The sequence below is a fragment of the Prorops nasuta genome, unplaced genomic scaffold (genome assembly GCF_024137725.1).
Source record: "Prorops nasuta isolate Cenicafe-Biocafe unplaced genomic scaffold, Cenicafe_Pnas_1.2 PNAS00033, whole genome shotgun sequence".
Classification (NCBI taxonomy): Eukaryota; Metazoa; Arthropoda; class Insecta; order Hymenoptera; family Bethylidae; genus Prorops; species Prorops nasuta.
Window position 1 is genome coordinate 824,624 of NW_027116830.1, and position 21,823 is coordinate 846,446.

General features: G+C 44.6%; 1 protein-coding gene across 3 annotated transcripts in view; it reads right to left on the reverse strand.

Annotated features, from left to right (window-relative positions):
• Window positions 1–14,124: 14,124 nt before the first annotated feature.
• Window positions 14,125–21,823, reverse strand: part of LOC136783236 (protein O-mannosyl-transferase Tmtc2-like) — a 148,237-nt gene continuing 140,538 nt past the window's right edge. For all 3 annotated transcript variants that reach the window (XM_066743203.1, XM_066743202.1, XM_066743204.1), the window contains exons 8-10: window positions 17,403–17,543; window positions 16,283–16,367; window positions 14,125–14,712 (exon numbers count right to left, since the gene is read on the reverse strand). In XM_066743203.1, coding sequence (XP_066599300.1) covers window positions 14,381–14,712; window positions 16,283–16,367; window positions 17,403–17,543 — 558 coding nt within the window. In that variant the 3' untranslated portion in view covers window positions 14,125–14,380. The remainder of the gene's footprint in view (window positions 14,713–16,282; window positions 16,368–17,402; window positions 17,544–21,823) is intronic.

Sequence of the window (21,823 nt, forward strand, 5' to 3'; positions counted from 1 at the left end):
CACGACCCAGTTTATACTTGACCGGGGAAAAACGAGATTCCGCCGATGCATTTATTTATATTTTCGCCAACTATTCACCAGTCGCTTTCGCAGCCAGGAAATCCACCGAGACTCCAACTTTTCCCCACCAATAAGACTCTTTTATCTCTCTCTCTCTCTCTCTCTCTCTCGATAATACTACCTCTCCAGCATTATCGGACCTTCTTCTTCTTATTGTTAAATAGGATAAAAGTTTCTACTCCCTTTAGTAGGTCAATTGATTTTCAACGAGTTCGCCTCTGTAGTCTGGAAATAAATTATTAATAGTGAGCTAGCTGGAATACTCTTCTTTCGAAATTGTTCATTCTCGAAATTCATCGAAATCTTGAGAGAGACAGAGAGAAAGAATTTTCTCTACGATTGATTTCCTTAGTCGAAAGATTCGTACCTCCAGTAAAAGCTTGCAAGGATTTTAACCGAAAAACAGTGCGGTGGCCGAATGCTGCTACGAAATGGACTGGAGTATACATGTATCGGAAAAGTAGGAGGGAGGGGGGGGGGGGGTATGAGAGAGAAAAAAGGATTGCACCACGTTCTTCTTCAGCGCCGGGCTGGCTTACAGGTGTTAAAAAAGTTCGTCAAGGAACTTTGATTTGAAGGATGGAGTTACAAGGGTGAAAGAGGAAGGGGATGGGGGGTTATAGTATAGGAGCATCAACGAAGTGGCATTGCATTTTGGACTAAGGTGGAAGTTGAAGCTGGTAGCAGCCGCTTAGAACAGGAATTACTGGCGTGTTGCGAAAAGTTTTGCTAGCTTCCGGCTGGCGGCAGGCCACTGGTCAGAAGTTGGTGTCCCGAGTGTGGAAGCATATACGGAATAAAAGAGAGAGAGAGAGAGAGAGAGAGAGAGAGATGGGGTGGATAGGGGGAGGTGGACGAAGCCGGAGGGTACAACTGCTTGAAATGCGGCCGGCGTTCGCGTCTACTTCCGATCCATCTGGCTCAAGACGGGCGACAAATCGAGTTACCGCTCGAGACCCCAGACCAAAGAGCCCTGCCAACGCTCTTTCCTTCCTTCTTCCTTCCTTCCTTCCTTCCTTCCTTCCTTCTATCCCTCCCGCCAACATTCCACACCTGTACTATATATATATAGATACACGTTTCGACTCGCACCTGAAAATTTCTCTCTCCTCTCTTGATTTTTCTTCCCAAAACCATCCCCCCTCTCCCTCTATATAGCTCACGATCCGACTCAACGTCCACCAGGTGGGTGTCCGTCGAGAGAAAAACTCCTGCTAACTTTGTTTGGTAGCCGAGATCGCTCAGTAAAACGAGTTGCCAGCTCGTTAGACGCCTGCTCAAAGACCGGCTACATCGAGCTTCCAGCCGAAGGAAACGCCCGGACCTTTCGCCACTTTTCACCCCTTCTCGGATTAATCCCTGTACCTCCCCTTTTCCTCGACTTTCCGATTAGCGAGTTTCCCGAGTCCCCTGCCTTCTCTCCGTCGAGAAATCCCTAATGATTTTCGGCTTCGAGGGTCCAATCGAGTGTCCCTTCTCGAATTAATCCCCTTTTCCGGCTTCACCCACACTTTTCCGTCTTCCTCATCTTATTCTTCCACTTTTTTCCCCTCCTTATCAGCGTTTTCTTACTTCAATCCCTGCTTTTTCCTATCACCCAAATAACTGATTCTGTATAAAGTCGCTCGACTATTTCTATATATATATATACACACAAATATCCAGGATCAATGACTCTGGGAGAGTATTTGGCTACAGGCTTCGAGCTTTCCGAGTTATCGCTATAGAATTAGATTTTTGAGCAGATTCTTCGGGAGGTCGCTGGGCTTCTTTATTTACGCTCGCGCTTAGAATTTGCTCGCCGGCTGGGGGAGTCGGCGAGGCCGAACGAGCAAGCGCGCGAGAGAGTGAAATTGAGCACGTCAGGGTAATCTTGTTTGCCGTTGCAGATCGTGAGTGAAACAAGTTGGGAGCTCGTTAGACGCCAGCGGAGGTTTCTCCAGGAGTTCGCCGATGCCCGAGAAGGTATCGCGTTTCGCGAAAATAGCGTCTCGCACGAAATTAGCCCTTAAACCTGCTATCTCCCTACTGATATTAGCTTATATCCTACGTTTAACGGGCCAGATGTGGTAGCATAATGAACTCGCCAATCACCCTTCGTACTAAACGCCTTTCGACTCGTTACTGTACATCGCGTTCGTCTTTCTTTTTCCTCCGTAGTCATTAAACAACTACGTATATATATATGGCTATACGGAGGAGAGAGACCATGAAAAATTATCAATCCTGACGCAAGTTTCCTCGATAAAACTATATATCTATAGATATATAGCCGCTGCAGGTTCTTCGAAACCGAACGACCAAGGTGGGATTTTATTTATCCAGTATCCGTTGCTTCTTTTGGTTACCGTTGAACGGATCATTCGCGGTGAATAAAGCTGAGGAATAATCGCGTGGCTCTAAGCGGATGAGCGAGAGAGGGTCGTGCGGCGCAAAAAATCTGAACACCGTGGCAGCTTCATGAAAAGCTAATGGCATCGGAGCGTATCAAGATATCGCTTCCAGTATCAGTTCCCCGACGAAGAGCGGTCCCTTTTTCGTCACCCTCGGCATCAAACGTGTGGACTCCTGGTGTGGGAGGGACGGGAAAACCCTGAGGGGTCGAACCGGAACGGTAATACGCTGTAATGCCAGCCTGATTGAATAAGTGACACTCTAACCTCCCCCCCCCCCCCCCCTCCTAGACTACCCTCATTCGTTCCTACAACCCTTGTTTTTCTCCGAGATCCACAACCGGAAATGAAACGTCAAGTTTGACGACGCTGCAGGAAAAACACACTAAGAATCTTAATCCCGTCCGTTGGAGTGCCTTTCAATGACAAAGTGCCAATGAAACTTATTCGTCCCCTATTCATATCTTCCACTATAATAATATCGGTAAACGACTCGAGATCGATTATGAATTTATCGATATTGCACGAACCAAGTCGGAAACCCAAACATTGACGTCCTTTAAGCTTCAATCTCGATGTTCCCTTTCATAACATTCTAACGTATATGTAAATAAAAATAATATTTGTGTAAAATTAAACAATTAATTCATTAATTCTCTCCGTGCACTCTAAAACATTGCTGGAAAATTACAAAGACAATCGTGGACAACTTTGTGCCTCGTTACAGAGTCGTTTTAAATTTATGTTTTTAATTTTACAACAATTTCGTAGTAATAACTATAGCGAGTTGTTCCTTTGCAGTCGAGTGTGCGTTTACAACGAGACATTCGTACATGGGCTACAAAGTTGCTGACGAATGTCGTTGTAATTTCAGCAATTTTTTTGTTACAGTGCGGTTTAACTGGCGGGCTGAGAAGGAGGGGAGGGGGTGGGGGCAGTACACGAAATTGTTGCGGGATGTTCGTCGAAGAAGACTTTCATTAGCCTAATGAAACTAGTGATTCGTGGAAACCGCGGGGTTACTTCCGGCTCGGAGGTTACCGGAAGTGCCCGCAAGCAAGCACTTTAATTACAGAAATTAAATTTTCAAACGAAACACGGTGGGTAGTTCCATGGCTCTTGATCCCCCCCCCCCCTTCATCCTCTCCTTCGCTCCTCTACAGCCCTCTCACTTCATACCCTTTTTTCCTTCGCCCAGTTCGCTCCGTTCCACTCCCATCTGACCTTTACGAACTACCCTTTTCTCTAGCCCGAGGAAGACGCTCGTAAACTTTCCGACGATCCATCTCCGGTTGCAATCCGGTACGGACGTCGTTCGGCCAAAAAGAAGCCAGCGAGCGCGCTAATTCACGTCCGTGGAGGAATTCAATTAGGGTGAATTAGGAGGCGAACGAGCCCATTTATTCCCCATTCGCGATACTCCATCGATCCATCGTTTTCATTTGATTTGCCTGGGCCAACTTTAAGCCACCCCCTGGTGACGCTTATCCGTTTTATCCATACCTTTCTCGTTTACGAATCACCTTCGCCCCATGTATCCTATACGCCCGAGATGTAAACCTTGGAAAATAAATGTGCCTGCGGTTCCAGCTCCCCTCGAGAATCCATCAAGCGTCGTCGATGGCGTTGAATTCTTTATCGGCGAATCTTATCAAGGACCGAATTGTTTTCAATGTTAAAGCGAGTTGTTATTGCTTTATTATCTTAGGCAGAGTGCAGCATGGGTCTGTGAATCGCTCGGTGCCGTTACAGACGCGTAACGCGATAGGATTACCGCTGCGGGATGCATATTTGACGAGCGACTAATAATTCAACTGGATTGTAACTCGCGCTCGGCCATTTTTATACAATTCCAATAGGATTTGCTTGGAGATTTTCAAGGTCGAACGTGCCACTGCATCGATGAACAAATCCGAACGAAGCGCGCATCGTTGCTAAATTAATTGAGTCGGACGAGAAAGATAATAGCTGGGTAGGATTTAATCGATGCTAATTAAAGCTACTTCCGCCCTCGTTATTAACGAATTCCTTTGAATTCAAAGCTAAACTAATATTCAAGCGTGCAAACTTCCTCGGAGTCTTGTCCTGACAAGCCAACAGAAATTACTGGACTCACCACTGAATATTCCCAAGCAACGACCACACCACTGGACCAGCTACCTGTAAATGCGAGAAACATTTCGCCGTCTCTTAACAAATCGTGTAATTCGCGTTATTACGCGCTAAAACTTCATTTCGAGTCTCCCGGACACGGGACGTCGCTAAGAAAAACTTTACCTCCATTCTTAAACCACGAGATTCTCATTTTGCCTCGGGCTACGAAAATCTCCCTCGAATAAAAATCCCAGGATTTCTCTGAATTTTCGCTATATTCTCTTGCACAAATATAAAGAAAACCAAGAGCCGTATATATATGTTATATACATATCTATTTAATTATCCCTAAAATTCTACGGACAAATCATTCGCTCGCTCGGTGCACGGCGAGTAAATTTGCGCGGAGGCAGCGGGGAAAATTTCCCTTCTTAATTCGTAGATCGAATTGTACAAAAATTGCAGTCGTGAGGTAAAATGAAATAGACGGGGCAGGAGATGTTATTTGATTAAAAAAGCAAAACAGAAAAATTGGAGAAACTAAAAGAGGTTCGATGTTGGGTGAAATTGAATAGCTCTGCTGGCTGGTAATCGGAGATCGCGGTGTATATTAATGAAAATAATTTGTGGAAAAACGAGAATTTCCGGTTGGTGGTCAGTAGAAGTTGCTGAGGAAGGCTGAAGCGGAACTTGAAAAACATTAATTCCCGAATGCCAGCGTCAATCTGAATGGCCCGTTATGGTAGGGCAGCCACGTAGATTAGTATTTCAGTGGCGACCAGGGTGTATGTCGAGTTTTCGCGTTTCACGCTCAGCTTTTCATCGACTTGATTTATGGTGGAAAGGCCATTGGTGGTGCTTCGTCGCGAGTCGCTGTTTTCATTAACGGGAACCCTCGTTTAATTATCAACCTCGTCACTAAAATGAAATTTCGTCTCACCCTTGCCATCCCTTTTCCACCTCGTCTTCTATGCTTTTCGACTTTTCTTCGCGGCAGCTCGCATAGCTTCTTTTCTTCTCGACGACTCGCTCGTCTTTTCCGCGGCCTTTAATTAATCCTCGAGATTCTGCGAAACTCTTTCTGCCCCAGGAGGCAAGGACAACCGGAAACCGGACGAATTCGTCTCTATTAACTATTCGAGTTTGCCGCGTATTCACCGACTGCCAAATGCCATCGGACTATATATATATATAGCTGACCCTAATATAAAACGTTCACCTGAAAAAACTCGTGTATGTATCTATTTCCGGCAGAGTTTATGAGAAAAAGGAGCATTTTTCGGAGATTCCGTTTGGGGGGAGAATTCCATTGATTAATGATTTTTGGGGCAATTAAGAATGGAGATAATTCGGTTATGGGTGTTTTTTCTTCTCTTTGGGGATAGGAGGGTTGATCGTTAAGTTGTTATCTTTGGGCAGCTTGCGGGTTTCACGATTTCGCGCGGTGGCCCGTTCTCTCTGGATGCGTCATCCGTTCCGCTACGGATTTCCGTCGAGTTGATTTATGGAGGAAAAGCCAGCGCCCTGCTTTCATTAACAAGACTGGTCCGGTTTAATTATCAAACCCGAGAGCAGCACCCCTGACATCGCCTTGGGCCAGTTTTCTTGCCAGCCACGAGCGCACGCGCGTGCCACTCGGGCGATAATTTCGATTTTCCCGAAGAAAATGTAAAACGATTGGATCGGTAGGTAAAGTACGCGGTGAATGTAGCGGAATTAGACGTTATATATCGCCAGCTAATTGGGTTTTAAGAAGGCCGGCTAATTAGAGAGAAAAAGGAATGGCGAGGAGCGTAGCCTGGGGGGTTGGGGCTGGTCTATTGAATTTCTAAATAAATGACTAAGTCTAATGTTACGTAATAAGGCAAGGAAATGCGCGGAGAAAGCGGGTCTTTTGTATAGCTTTTTATACATGGCTTTGTGTAGGGATAAAATATGAACGGACTTATTCGAGAAAGGGTAAATCTGGTAATATAGTATGCGAGGCATTCATTCATAAGTACTAATGTCAATCTCACTTAGGTGCATTGTCGAGGAAAAGCCAAGATTAGTATTTTCGCACCCGCTGACATGTTTTAATGTTGGCATTTCACCTGCAGCCACGGTTTATTCCGGAAAAGACGTAATGTCACATTGCAGGTGTCGTTCCAGCAGCTCACATTGTTTTCATTAACGAGGTGGCCCGTTTTAATTATCCAGCCAACCATAAGCTAAGATTACCCTGGGCCTCCTTCTTGTTCGCAGACACTCGCTATATATTTTATCATTGACAATAATCATCCTCACTTTTCATAAAGCCAACGACTTTTGCGAGCGTGCATGCATGTCTTATATATTATTTTACCATGGGCAAGCGCACCGTTGTATTAATTGATGCGCGAGATTCGCTCGGACGTAAAACTAATTTCCCCCGTAAACAAGCTCTCCTCATTGAGATATATAGCTCTTACACGGTAAATCATAAAAATAATTGCATAAAAGTATCTCGTGAAATTTAGCAGAAAACTCTCGTTAAGCTAATTCTTTTACATATATATAATATAGTGTGGTAGAGCTATATATATATCGTTTTGATCGAAGCTTGCACGAAGAGAATTATATATATATACATGGAGAAAAATAATAGGCGGCTTAATCATAAATACATCATTGTCCATGATGTTGGATGGTCTTCTCGGGGAGGAATAAAGCATAATTTATTAAAATGTAACAAGCCGGAAGAAGCGCGTGGGAAAATTTATTATCGTTGATTATCGAGTGGCGTGGCTTTAAGTTTTATCGGCGTATTTATAGTGCGCGCGATCAATCAAGCCAGCCATGATAAATTTCCGTAGCATCGACGGATCATCGATCCTTCAACAGCCTTTGGAAATACAAGCATACCTGATTAGCTTAAACTGATTCCTCGGTTCTCCAAACCGTCCAAAAGGGGCAAGAGAAAAAAAAACCAACGGAATATAAAGCAAACGCGGCAATATCGCTGTAATAATGGAAATTGGAGTTTCGATATAGGGACGAAAAATCGAGGGAGAATGGTTGGACCGAGGGTAGGCAAAAAAAAACCTGGAAAATGTGGAAAAGTCGCTGAGAGCAAAGTGTCGTAGCAGGATTTGCCTTTAGCGGATTAGCAATCGGGACGATTGTGCGATAGATATCTAATCCCAAATTTCGACCCAATTTTCTCTGCTGATTCCAAGCTTTTCTTATATACATATATATTTACGTCACCAGCGAGTCAATAGAGAGAGAGAGAGAGAGAGAGAGATGAAATGAAAGCCCGTGCAGTGTTTATGTAAAATTTGATTTAAATTCGTCGGCTATATTTCTTGGAAGCAGGATTATTGGTATCGAAAGGAATAATAAGGTATCTTTCCGAAGAGAGATATTCTCTGGTGCAAGGAGGTATAGGTGACTTACATATATATATATATATATATAGTTGGTGGTGGTATAGGCTTCGAGATGAATTGGCATTGGCGGATGGCGAATAGGCGCTGCCGGAAATGGATGCTTCATCCATCTGGTTTGCAGTACGCGTGCGGCCGTCTGCATCGGCATTCCGGCAGAGTCCGGATATCGAATGGAAATGAATTCCCTCGCGTTAATCCCTCAGGCTACAGGAAGGAATTCCCTTTGATCCGTTACGCAACCGACGATTTCCAATCTTCCGAAGAGCGCTGATTTTTCCACCCAGCTGGACACGGCGCGAATTTCCCGAGCTTTGTCGAACTTAGCCGAGACCCTTGGAGTCTCTTCAAGGACATCGGCGATGAGGAAAAAATGCAGACCGGTCCGAAGCAATCTCTCGGCTTCCTCGAATCGAGATACTTTTTCCCGAAGAATCCTGCAGAGTTTGGAAATTAGAGGCTGATTGCGATGGAGCGTCGCGTCGCTGGAATTTTCTCCCTGGGATTTCGCAGTGGAGGAAGAGTTGGTCGGACGAACATTTATACTAATTTGTACGCGACTGGTGGAACCTTGCGAAACGTCTCAAGTTATTCCAAGCGCAAGAATGTTACGCTCCCAGTGACATTTGCTTTAATTTCGCGCGCGAGGATCGATAATTCAATGTTTCATTCTCCGCCCGTTAGTTTCAGGCTGGAACGTATAACGTATATATGTAAGCTCGGAGGTATAAAGCAGGTGAAAATCAGAGGGGGATAAGTTTTATCGAGGAGGTCTCTGGTTGCTGCTCGCTGTAGGGCGTCGATTGGCTGCTTGCAACTTGAACGCGAGCGTGGCTTAATTTGCACACGTGTCGTTAGCGCGAAACAATGTCTGAAGGCGCTTTTGCCATGCACGGATGTTACTACTTCGTCGCTCGGAATATTTCAGGCGGACGTTTCCACCATACGGCACTTCCGGCCTGGCGTTACATTCCCTGCTTGTTTTGTCTAAGCGTATACGACGTCACTGCCACACACGCTCGATTAGACACCCCCCTCTATATGCACTCTAACAGCGCAACTTAATTTTCCACGCATATATACATGTGTATAATTTATACAGCCGTATATACATAGAAGAGAGAGAGAGAGAGAGAGAGCCAATTTCCAGTTCGAATTTTTCACTCGACCCCCGTACACTCTTTGCCAAAAAGTTCATTTCCTGGAAGAAAAAAAATGGCTAGAATTTATTCGTGTTTACAAGGAAAACTTTAAGAAAACCGTGGAGCGATCAATGAAGAGTTGTATAAACCGAGCTGTCGGGAGAGTCTGGGCAAATATTTATGGATTCTTGTAAAGAATTAGCGTGAAATCGCGCGCACTACTTGAAGTGGACGAAGTAGGAGAGGGAGGAGGAGGAGGAGGAGGGGGGGGGGGGTGATTTATCTGGGTAGACGGGCATTTCTTTTGCGTTTTGTTCGAGAGAGAACAGTGAAGAGCATTGTCAGCGCGTCGTAAAAAGGTTGCGTCGAGGCAAAAAGCGAATCGTCGCGCTGCTGCGTCGATCCATCACTATTATATTTCACCCCCGGTTTTTTCGGCGCAGTTAAGCCCACTTCCGGCCTGCGACGTGAATGTCGATGAGACGCGTCGATGCGAAAGTAACCAACGACACCTGCGATGCTCCACCTACTTCGATCTCCCATTCAACCTATTTTTTTTATACTCCCCCCCCCCTTTCCCCCACCTCCACCGCATTGAAATTTTCTCCATTTTTTATTCATCGCTCGCTGCATTGAAATCGCTATTGCGCCTTTCGTTATCTCGACGTCATAGAAGATATTCAGATTAATCGTGTTTGGATATAGAGCGCTAAAGCAAAGAATGGAAGGCTACATATATATATATATATATGTATATGTATGCAATGACGAAACATCCTCGTTACAGAATTAATTCGTAGGACAAGGGAGAAAAGGAGGAGTTGACGAGCTGCCACCACACCTGCCGGTGACAAACGGTATTTTTCTACTTAAAGTCGTACCTCGATGGAGTTATTCCCCTGCGCGCATCCAGTCGGGTCGATCGATCCATATCGACCGGGCCGAAATATAATTCGGTGTAGCAAAGACGCATGGCAGCTATTAATTATCATTGCAGAGCAGGACGACACCGTTCGCGTTATCCCAGCGTTAATCTTTCGCGCGTTGGATAAAATATGCAAAAGCCCCGAGGCGGACACCCCGTTATTCCCCTGCCAGCCCCGATCCCCCGCTGCACACCGAATAAATTCTGGCCTGCTTTTACGCCAGACCGAATTTGTAACCAACTACCGTTTGACCTTGGCCTGACCTTGCCGCAAATCATTATCCTCCAGCTTCCATGCACTCGCAGTCATAACACTGCAAATTTCCATAAATTTTCCACCTTAATTATCGTTAATCTCCTTGCCTGATTCTCGCCAGAGAGGTCGTTCCTCTCCCATTCCAGCTCTTTCGTCCCACGTAAATTTTTCACCTTTATTATATACATATATAGCATACCTTATCGCAGTCCTCGCAAATACTCTTTTAAAGCTGGAATTACGATGGACCGTGCAGGTCGCGAAGATGTCCAGTTTGATCGTCCTTGGTTGTACCTGTATATATACGCATGTGTGTGTGTGTGCGCGTGTCCCTTTGTTCTTTTTCATTAATCTTCCGTAGGTATATTCAGTGTTTAGCGGGACTGGTGACAGATGGTGGCTAATGGAGCGCTTCATTTCAGGCGCGATCAGCGTGGCATGACGGAAGTGGGGTTGTCCCCGGAAAGACTCGGGAAACTCTAGCTACCCTCCGATCCCTTCCCCCACTCCTTGTCAAACCCCCCCCTCCCCCCACCCAACCCTCCTTGTACCTTTGACTCCGCTATCGCTCCGTTTCATTAAACGACGAGCGGTCGTCGTTTAATTACTTATCGATCGCGCAATAAAATCCCCGATCGCAGTTGTTTGCTGCTTTTCAGGAAGGAGAACGCGTTGTTCCTCGCAAGAAACTCGCGCGTCGTTAAATCCCGAAGACGCCGGATGGCGACGGTGCTATGGGTATTTTGTCCGTAAACGCCTAACGACGATCGTAAATTAAAGGAAAATTCATTTAGGCTATCGTCGCTGCCTCATCGCCTTCGAAAAGACCCTTTCTTGTTCAATCCACTTTTCCGAGCGTGTACCACCACGCTGAGAGCCGAGGAGTGTGGCGCGAGTCCTTCTTTCCTCCGTTCCTCCCCATTCGCTTCGTAAAAATTCCTTTTAACCATCGCCATTATTCCCGGCCAACGTTTCAACATCGCGCATGAAAATTTATTTAATCCATTCGATCGCTTTAATTGTCTTCGCTTCGACAGAGACGCAGCTTTCCTCGAGAATTTTTATTTGATCCTTCGATCGACCCTCCTTCCAGCTGGAGGGAGAGAGAGAGAGAGAGAGAGAGAGAGAGAGAAGATATCCCCTTTTGTGGATTAATATTATTTCGAGAGTAAAGTTCATTTAATCCCGCGGAGAAGCAGCTCCATCATCATCCTATAGCTTATATATACCACCAGGGAGAGGACACCCTAGCTTTTATTTCGCTTATTTTTATTTACGCGCCATTGACGTTGTTGAAGAAGCTCTTCTCCCTCTTTGGTATAACCGAGGAGTATTTATCTAATGGGAAAATTGATAGTGTGCCTAAGAATGGTGCTGGATTATCGGACAGGCCATCTGATCGATTAATCGGCACCTTCGATGCTTCCATGATTATACCGTGCACGGCTTAACACGTGTAACGTTACAGACCAGTTGACCCGCTAAATAGTCGTTAAGCTTCAATCTTACACTATATAATCATAGTGATTAGGGTCAACGTGGAATCAGCCCCCTCCAACATCCGGACAAGGAGGTGTAGCATGACTTCAACATCTGCACTTTTTCACCTTAAAACACGGTTTAAAGTCCTGCTTTATCCGCGCCACTTATTTCTAGCCATCAATTAAATTATATTGTTATTATAAAAGCACGTTTGCCCAGTTGATCTTTGTAAGAGGGGATGAGTAGGTTCGCGTTTGACGGATACTCGCGAGAAATTAATCTGGTAGCACGAAGGAGACTGCAGCTTCATTTTCTCAACTACGTACAGTCGAGTCTTTGTTTGCAGGCTCGCTCGAGGTCTCTTTGTATCGAGGCTACGGAGAAGGGTGAGTCGGGCTGGCCCTGCGGGACTGCTAGAGCATAATAAATGTTCGCCTATCCAGTCTGGCCATCTCCTACTTCAAGTTCTAGACCACCTTGCGCCGAGCAGCTTCGCGTTGGAGAAAGGGAGTAGGGCAAAATGTGAATGAAGATAAAGGAATACGGAAAGGATAACAAAGTGGGATCCTGGCGAGTCGGACCAGCGAGGGTCGAAGGGGAGGCTGGAGGGAAAGAGAGCCACACCCTGCATGCTGGAAAATAAACGGAGGAACGATGGGGTGCGAAGAGGAGATTCCTGTCAATAACCTTCGACAGGGATGATCTGAGAAGAATGGAAAATAGAAGAGTTTCGAGAATTGCCTCGAAATGGAAATCCTCCAAGGATATATATACCTGCGATATTCGAAATGTTCAATTATGATTACAGCATCGAGAGCTCTCGATGCAAGACTCGCACAAGGGACTGGCGGACGAGATTAGACGAAACTTCCACGCAGTCGTGTAAAAAGGTAAATGAAAAGATTCCAAGATAAAGGATCTTGATATTAAAACAAAAAAACTGGTATAACGAGCTTGGTAGAAAGTGAAGCGAGGAAAGTTTTTAAATTAACACTGGTTGCACCAGGGAGTGGCCGACCGAGTTTCTCAAAATTTTCTAATCATTTTATTTTTTAAGGATGATCCTTGTCCAAGCGATAGCTCTAAATCGAGAGGTTCGAGGACTCGACAGGTGTGTAGTATATAGGTCTATATTTAGAAAAATTTAATATTTTTTCGGAGCTATAGTACAGATGTATGGAGAAAAAGAGTGATAAATATGTGTAAAAAGGAATGCTGTGGTTGTAAGAGGGTGGTTCGGCTGGTTGACTGTGCGAGGTGGCTTGACGATGACGGTGGATGGCGGGGGGTTGGGACGCTCAGCTTTAAAGATAACGAAGCGAGTTCTTCGCGGAATAAAGGCAGGTAACCGGCGTGGAGTGTTTGCCGAGAGCGTCTCTGGCGATAGCGACAGGTGGCCCGCGAGTCTGCCACTCGCTCGAGGGTGTGATTTAAAGTGTAAACTTAAATATTCCAGCTGGCACCTTTGAGCAAATAGATTCGATATTAATGGAGCGTCGAGGCGCAAGCGTCCCGGGTACCACCACCCCACACCCTTCCCTCTCTCTCTCTCTCTCTCTCTCGCTCTCTGTCCCATATCAAATCCCGTCCTCTCTGATTCACCGGTGAGAATCTCTCTCTTCCTCTTTCTACCCCCCCCCCCCTCTCTACTCCCCCTACCCACCCCTCAACTCTTTAATAAACATTTCTTACCGCTGCTTCTGAACCAAACAGCTACCTTTGTATACGCATACCTTTATACACTATGCATGCCTTTGAACTTCCTTCCTGAAACGCATTTTTAGCTTCTGCTAAATGCATCCCCCTTGTCTTTTGTAAAATTACCTCGCGCCAGGTCTCGAGCGCTTGTTTGCTCGACTCGCGCGCGCATGCCTTTGTATTAATTCGCCCTCAAACTCCCTGAATATTTTTCTCCACCGTGAACTTTCTCGATAAACATTTCTTTTTACTACCAAAACTTAGCAGGATCGTCGCGCGTTTCTACGTTTCAGACGCTTTTATGAATAAATGCATCGCGCGCCTTGTTTCTCCCATTACGATATACCGTTATTTGTCCAAGTTTTTTCATTCCAGCAAGATTTTATCAGCAGCTCGCAGGGTGATCGTGGATTTTGCGCAATTTAATAACTGGCGCAAAGGAATGGCGAGGAAAGTATATTCCTCTCTCTCTCTCTTTCGGTCGAAGAGTATCGATTCGGATGAATTTTAAGGTGAAAAGACTCGGATGGAAATTATTTGAAGAATATATGCAGCTTTTGATATAAAATAAAACTATATATACATATAATTATACTCACCTGTTATAGTGACCGGATATACATATATATATATATATAGGGATGAATGAAACGAGCAAAAGTCCGTAGAGAAAAATAAAGGAAGCTTTATTCTTTACATACCATAGCAGGCGACACGAGTTGGTGTCTCGTGTCGCAGTCATAGAAAAAACCTCGGTATTGGATGATAAAAGTTTATCGAGAGCCCGGAGAGTTTTTGCGATGACTGCGACGCGTTCACCGACAGATACAAACGAACGTCGAGTCAGGTTTTTCGGGGATTGGATGAGGACACGTAAGTGGTGGGCTTGGTGGTATGATACAAGAAGAGAGCGGTCGCTCGGGTCACGCCAGCAGGGCTGCCAATTTGTGAAGATTGGTGATGGTCGTTGCGTCGCCAGGTTGGAGCTTCAGGGCTTCCTTGTAGGCGGCTGCTGCCTGCTTGTACTTCCCGTTCAGGTGGAGAATCGCTCCTAAATTTGTGTGACTGCGGGCCTCCTGAGGCCTCAGGCTCGCCGCGTGCTTGTACCAGCCTTCGGCCTCCTCTTTCCTGTCGGCTTGACGCAACGCGGAAGCTGCTGCCACTGCAAGCTCGTAGTCCGACCTTGAAAGCTCCGCTGCGCGCAGCTGCTCGCTAGCCGCTTCCGCCAATCGACCCTGCGACGCTAGAAACATACCTGCGCCCCAGAACCAACACAGATTCTTTTATTTTCTTTCCTCTATCAAAGGTTATCGATTATAGTCAATTTTCGTGCGGTCAAAGGTCAATTTTCTATGGTATACTACGTAAAGTGGATATAACTTTGGAAAATTGACTAAATAAGAAGCGAATAAAATACTAGGTTACAAAATAAACTGTCTTGTGATTAAAATTGTACGACCTTGAAGGTAATATAAATTTCACAATGATTTCTTTTTTAAGCGATGATACATTTGTTTTTCTTTCATATTTTAATACAGTTTATCTATAAAGAACTTTCCAAAACACTTTATGAGTTTAACATTCGATCCAAGCGTTTATCAGGTATTTGAATTTAAAATTATACGTGGGTGAGTTAATTTGAGAGTGTGTGGGTAAAGGTCGAGCACATCCCTTTGGCCAAACCTTATACACCTTTGGGCAATTTCAAATCCATATATCTGGTAAATGTCTGGGATTAAATGTTATATTCATAAGATGTTTCGGAAATTTCTTCGGATAAACTACGTAGAATATGTGATAAATAATAAGAGCTTCTTTAAAAATACATACGTGACCTTGGCATGACCTTAAGGGTACTTCCCAAGGTCACAGAATTTTAATCACGCAGCAGTTTTCTAAAGTACTCAAAAACAGTAATTTTTAACATATTCGTGCGTCTATTGTTCTTTGGGACTCTGAATATATAGATTTACTTGTTTCTTTTGTCTAATAGGGTCATAAGATTCCAAGAGAGAGGAGAGGATTTGGAAGATTGAAAATCTCGTTGGGCAAAAAAGCGCGGGCCAGAAGCCTGATCGACAGTACCGAATGATTGGTTTTCCGTTGGGTGACTCTATTAGGGTTCGCCAATAGGGCGGACAGAAGCGTGTCCGTGGCTCGAAATAGCGAAGCAAGGAGGAGTGACTCTTGAATTGAATTTATCGAGGCTCCGACATCGAATGGAATTTAAAAGTCGATTTTAACTGGTCGCTGATATAGGTACGTTGAAGCACAGAGTTTACGCGCATTTCCCTTCAAAGCGTGATTCAAAAGACAAGCCTGTGTACACTACAGCATATATATATATATATATACGTATAGTTCTGGTGAAAGTTTCCGAATCGATGGTGATAAATTTTTGAGCAACCTCGACACAATCCTCCTTCTCCTTGTTCCTTAATAAACGCGTACAGTTGTAACTCGATTTGCATTAAAATAAACCTTTGATCCCTTTCGCGTCAAGCTCGCCACCTTTGTGTAAAAAATACAGTACGATGCGGTGAACTTTCGATAAACGAATTAATCCTGGAAAAGGCTTTGTATCGCTCTGGCTTTTAAAGAGAGTCTAGTTGATCCGCTTTAAGAAGGACAGGGCTTATTTGGTTTTAGTCGGAGGTGTTGGTGCGGGAAAGTGGACGGGCGGGGGGAGGGGCAGGGGGGAGGGAAGAAGGATTGCAAGGGATGAAGCAGAAGCGAGCAAAGCGGCCAGGCCGGGACTCGTCTATGGCCGGATCCAGGACGACGAGACCTCGTCTGGTAATTAGTAGGGCTTCCGGTGCACCTACCGTAGTGATGGTGCACGCTCGGGTCGTCGGGCGCCAACCTACGGGCTCTCAGGAACCATCTCTCGGCCTCCAGGACGCGGCTGGACTGCAAAAGAAACGATAAACGACGTTAAGCTCTCGAGAATTCAATCTACTTGAGAAGAAAGGCCATCCTGGATTCTGGATTCCTGCCCCCGGCTCTCGCCTCAACTTTTAACCCAACAATTCTACCAAACTTATTTCCAACCTACCCCTTTCCCATCCCTCGACAATCATTTTCAATATATATAATAATAATATGAAATCCATATAATATATACTGAATCCATTCCACTGCCTCCCCTCCCCGCCCCCTCCCCCCCTTTAAACTTCTTCTATCAAGTTACCTTCACTAATTTCGGACACAGAATACTCCTATTTCAAACCTATCACTATATATATATATATAGAGAACCCACGCTTCGAGTCTTCGATCATTTTAACGCGAACAAAGCAATCCCTCTCTTTACGAAATACTCGCTCGAAATTAACAGTGTTTTTAATTCGCAAAGAAATATAGTAATTGGTACACGAATAACATTGTTCGTCATATATTACACTTGCACTAGCGTATTCCGAGAAGCAGGAGATAAATCCTGAATGACAAACCAGAGTCTCTTGGGAGTACAAAGCGATCGCGAATATAACGAAAATCGGCTTAAACGCAGCGTGGAGCTTGGAAGGTCGAGAATCGTTTGATCTTGCCAGAAATCGGACGTTCCTTGTCGCCCATTGATTAAAGCAGCTCGATACAAGATTCGATTGTCGCGAGAAATCACGATGATTTTATCCCGATATTGCCTCTCCACTCCCATCCAATGCTACTCCAATACTCTTTGGAGAGGAGCGATATTTAAGATTCGCTATTATTAGATCTCTCTCGAATCCCTTTTGGAGAGCAGCGCGACACTTAAGATTCGCGATTATTCGAGTTTTCCCTCAAATGGAATCCAAGAGAACCTATATAAAAGATGCGAGTCTGCAGGAAGGTAGAAAAGGACTGCTATATACTATATATATATATATAATACAGTTTTTAGTGCTCGGAGATATCGCAGTGGTGGTATAGGAGCGCGAACGAGGATCGAGTATATATACTTACGTTTCTAGCCAGAAGTTTTCCGTAAGTGATGTGTGCCGGTACGTGATCAGGCTGGCTGGCCAAGCTCGCCTGAAACCACCTCTCAGCCTCCGCGTATTGCTGCAGCCTCGACAAGGTTTCCCCAAGCAGGTTGTAAACGCTCTGTAAACCATCATCGATTAAGCGTTAATCTTCTCCCTTGATTCGTCCATGCAATCTAAACACTAATCACCCCCATCCTGGTGTTAAGCTCTGAAAGCAACCTGCCATCCAACAATCGACTAGTCTATATATATATACATGTGCGAGGGTCTATACTGTGGACCACGTAACATTAATCGCTATAATATTTCTAGGCGAAAATAGTGTTCGGGGTTGCGATATATATAGCTGAAATATATTTCTCAGGATTTACTGGAGAAATGTCACAAATAATAATAATAATAATTCGTACGAACAAATCAATGGAAAAATCGTCGTTAAATCTTCAAACCGATCGAACGAGGAATTTTCCATAGGGGCTTATCAGGGATTTTTCGCGCAGTGTTCAATGAGAATTTTGTATCTTTGATAGCGTTTGATCGTGGCTAACGAAGCTTGACACCTGACAGCAGTGGATTCGTTATGGACATGGAGAAAAAGAGAATTCGGTGGATTTATCGGAGAGTGTCATCGCGGTGTCACAGGGGGTGGAATTCCGAATAATCGAGGCTCGAAGGAATCGAGTGGTCAAGTTTTCCGATTTGCAGGCTTTGACGGTTGCTGCTAATGGACGGCCGAAACTCGGGCCAGGTTGAGCCAGACAAACGAATGGAAATGTTCGCACGCAGTCAACACAGTTTTGGGAGAATCTCACGGTTGGCAATTTCGTGCCAACCGGTAAGATCTATTAACGGCTTTGCCAAGCCAGCGTGGAACAGGCATGAATGCGGCAAGTTGGCTCGGCTACTGCGCGCTCTATGAGCTTGGCGAATTATAATTAGCGTTTGAATGGCTCGTGCTCGCGTCTCATTGGTCCTTCGATGCAATTAAAGCGATGATTAGTTTGGTCGAATTCACACAGTCATACCGTTACCACTGACGTCCCTTGGACCGGAAATAGGGAGAAGCAGTCTTTGCAAATCGTGGGAGGAGATTGATGATGAGGAAGGATATAGAATTACAAAAGGGACACCTATAATAATCCCCCTGCTGCCTCGCTCCGCTATTATTATTCGACGAAATGATTTTCCAAAAGCAAGCCTTATTGCTCCGATCGTCGCTTTGCTTCTACTCGGCTTTACACGAATCTCGATCCCTCCGCGATCCGAAGCCTGTGCAAACAAGCTATCGTCTCCGTTGGGAGGAAAATTCATCCAGCAGGAATCGTAAACTACCCTGCATGGACACTCGAGGCTTCCACTTTGATAGAACATTTACCGATTTTGCCTCGAATTTCTTTTTCAGATTTTCATTACATATCGAGAATATTTCACTGTAGCAGAGTGTAATATGTATATATAAGGTGAAAAGGATAAAGAGTGCGTTATACGATGCTGTAATTACTAGTAAGATACGTTTTATGCAGCAGCCTCGAGACTCGTTTGCAGTATTCCGAGGAAAATTGTCGAAAGTGCTTATTAAAATTCAGGTACGCGTACATTTGTTCGGCCATCGTGGAATACTCTCTATATGGGGGAATAGGTTTCTTTTCGGCTGATGTGTAGTAGCAGTTCTTCGCGACTGTATAGGCTAAAAGTTTTATGATTTTGTTGGAGCACTCTGCGAAGACAAATGGCGCGGGAGAGGCAGGAAAGAAACGAGGTCGACTATCTGGCACACTGCTCGATAGATTTCCAGTCCGGGCGAATCGCTGGTCATTCGGAGCTGCAATTAACGGACGCGTGCACCTGAACGCCTTAAAAACGAGCGTCGCTTATATAGGGCTTTTCCAAGGAAACCACAGTCCTGCCTTCGATATGATCAATTTCTCACTTTTTGCCACTGAAATTCTGGATGAGGAATAAGAAAATCGTTTCCGATGGTTTCAACGTCGTTCGATGTCAATCGACGATCGCAAACTATATCGTCGCGTTGCGTCAGAAAATTTTGACTGAGAAAAATATTTCTTGCTTCGACCGGGGAAAGATTTTTGTTGGAGCCCGCGGTGCACACGCGTAGGGCGGGAGGAAGACAAGGCAGGGTAGGTTAGGCTAGGTCATAAACGGCACCCCTCCCGAAGCAGCGTCGCGCAATACGTGTCACGAGGTGATGTGAAAATTTCCGAGACAAAGCGAGTGGCATTTCGCACTTTGCATCCTTGAAAAGTGGCACGAGTGAATAATGACTGGAAACAATGCGCTGGAGTTTCCGTGGGGAATTCTTACTTTTCTCCCTCTCACCCTTCCAGGTCAGTTCCAGACGTATTCGCCCTTTTCGCAAAGCAGACCAGTTTGCTGAAAAATATTAGCAATTATTTTGCCACCTTTCCTCTCCCAACTCACTTATTCCCATTTTTACCTACGTCTCCCTGTTGTTCCAGACACTCCGGAAACATTTCCCCGAAATCCCCAAGCTAAATTCCTCCACGATTGTACTTTTCGTGGTTTCTCTCCCTCGCTTTAATTTGAAAATCTTACTTCGCGAGACGTTGCAGATTTTCGCGAGCGTTTCATTCGATGGAAAGAATATTAGACCGAATTCCTGGGGGTGAAAAAGGAAGAGGGGTTGCAGTTGGCAGGAAAAAGAATGGCGACAGTTCTGTGATTGCTACACGATTAATGAATAATCAATTATGCGTACTTGATTGCAATCAGGGATATTAAATCGGTGGGAAAACTAACGCGCATACATCAACAAGTCATTTAAATCGCATTATTATTAAATTCATTGGGCTATTAGCTGCTAAAATTGCAAATGCTAACGAATGCACGCGGCAAAAGCTGCAATCAGTCCTGTCAATTGTTAATACAATTTTTTCTGCTTCATTACGATCAGTCCCGATTTCCTGTATTAATTACAGATGAATAACGCGCCGGGCTCGCGTCGATCGCTCTCCACTAGACTTTTTAACGCTTAGTCACTCTTGATCCGTGTAGTAATTAGCTCTGTCGCGCCGTGCAGTTACGAGCTCCGGCTACCGGCATATTTTGATAATTGACGGATATATAAGCAGCCGGTATATATATAATAACACGCTCGTATAATATCCGCGAAATCTAGCAAGAGCCACGCCATGATTAATCGTACGTTAAATTAAATTCCTAACGAAAAACTATATTACATCTTTGTTAAAATTAATTAAGCAGATCGTATCGCGCCATTTTTCCCAGATTCCACTATACATATATATATATATATAGTACGAACAGCATTTACCTTATAACGGAGAAACTCGCTAGGGGGAGGAGAGAATAGCCGCACACGCGGACTTTCTAAAGTTTTCCACGTGTAAAATTGCTGGCACGAAAAGTCTAATTATATTTGCATAATTAACAACGCTGGACTATTGTTAATTTGGCGCATTACAGATCACGCAACGGTAAATCCGGTCCTGTCTATAATTAGCAAAGAGGTATAATTTAAACGATTTATCTGCCGATATCATTAACGAGCGCGTATTCTCCCTTAATTACTCGAGTCATTGCGCGCTAAAACTACCCTTAATGAGTCCGAGCTATCGCACAATCCATTTTCCCCCGACATCGTCAAATTTTTCCTCCGTCATTTTCGGCCATTTTTCTCTCCCTGTTTGCCCGGTGCAAATAAATATTTACGCATATACGCCGGGTATTTATTTTTCTTTCTCTCACTCTATAGCAGTTTGCTTAGAAACGCGATGGCGTAGTTAATAATCTTAATGGATCTGACGGGGAAAAAGTGCGCAGGTTTGTATTTCTCGCGAATGAAAATACCATTAGCTTGTTTGATACGCGAATGCATCGCTGCCTCCTGGTAATATAATATACGCTATTTTTCCTCCGGCAATTTATTTATTTGTGTTTTTCCATTTCGCGCCGTCCACTCTGTATACGAACGAATCCGACAACTTTTCCCGCGGATTCGATTGGACGGTGTAATTATTTTTCAAAACAAAAAAGGGCGTCGCGACGCCCGAGCCGACGCTTATAATGCGAAATGCAAGCGAGACAGCCTCTAATCGAATCATTCCTCGCGATTACGCCTTCTGCTTGTTTCGTATATACATATATATATATATGTATACACAGCTCTCCTTTTAGGCGGCTCTCTCGAACACAATCAGTCACTCGATTGGCCCGCTCGACTTGCCAGTCTAATTGTTTGCATTTGGCGGAACGCTATGGGATATTTGCTCCTTCCACCAGACGGAACCATTCGACGATCCGAAATCTACCAAAATTCAAATCAGGATAAACCAGATGATTTACAAGCCACGGATAAAACCTCGACAAATTTCAACTCCATTGCGAGCTTTTCTCTTA